Source organism: Eurypyga helias, unplaced genomic scaffold, assembly GCF_000690775.1.
Source record: "Eurypyga helias isolate BGI_N326 unplaced genomic scaffold, ASM69077v1 scaffold43248, whole genome shotgun sequence".
NCBI lineage: Eukaryota > Metazoa > Chordata > Aves > Eurypygiformes > Eurypygidae > Eurypyga > Eurypyga helias.
Window position 1 is genome coordinate 354 of NW_010267167.1, and position 814 is coordinate 1,167.

The 814-nt window shown below is 64.9% G+C and overlaps 1 protein-coding gene across 1 annotated transcript in view; it reads left to right on the top strand.

Moving 5' to 3' along the window:
• Positions 1-118: 118 nt before the first annotated feature.
• The window catches only part of ST6GALNAC2 (ST6 (alpha-N-acetyl-neuraminyl-2,3-beta-galactosyl-1,3)-N-acetylgalactosaminide alpha-2,6-sialyltransferase 2), a gene marked incomplete at both ends in the record, with an annotated part of 2,860 nt that continues 2,164 nt past the window's right edge, over positions 119-814 (top strand). Inside the window, one exon of the mRNA XM_010157317.1 lies at positions 119-176. Coding sequence (XP_010155619.1) covers positions 119-176 — 58 coding nt within the window. The remainder of the gene's footprint in view (positions 177-814) is intronic.

Sequence of the window (814 nt, forward strand, 5' to 3'; positions counted from 1 at the left end):
GTAAGGGGAAGGCGTGCGCGGTGTCCTGGCACGAGGTGGGAGCACCCTGCCTACTGCAGGGCTCCCTGGTGCCCAGGTGATGGGTCTTTAACTCTGCTGTACATTTCCCCCTTCCTAGAGGGAAGTCCTTCGAGCCTCCCGCCACGCTGGAGGAGGCCAAGCCCAGCAGAAGGCAGGTAGGGATGAGCAGAGCGTGATTAGTGCCCCTGGTGATCGCTCCTTGCTGGGATTCGCTGGTTCGAGGCCTGTGTGGGGCAGCTGAGGAGCAGCGTGACCTGGGAGGGGGGTTTTGTGTGTGCGTGTGCGCAGAGGAGCAGCCTCCGTCCGTGCACGTGGGTCTCCCCAGTGTGGTTGCAGCATCTCCCTGAGCAATTCCCCAGTTTGGAGGCCGCAGTCAGCACTGCCTGCTGATGCCTGGGCCACCAACTCACGAGGATGCACCCGGGCTCCGGGAGGGACAAGTCCTGGGCGCTGGGGCCGCTCTCACACGGCAAAGGCCGTGAGCAGAGTGCCCGTGCTAGAAGCTGCTGAAACTTTCACAGGGCTCGTGCTCTCAGGTGGCTCTGTGAGTTCTGACACCCCTCCCCTGACACCCCTCCCCCCCCCAGCCCCCGTGAGCTGGGGACCAGAGGGGGTTGTGCGGCTGGGGAAACCGAGGTACGAGGCAGTGCCCTGCCCCCGTGACCCAGCAAAACACGCGCTGAACAGGCAGCATTTCTGTCCCGGGGTCTGTCCTCGGTGCCTGCTGAGGGGTGGAGGTGTTGGAGGGAAGGTGGACGCAGGCTGGAGACTGAACCGGCCCCCCCAACCCTCC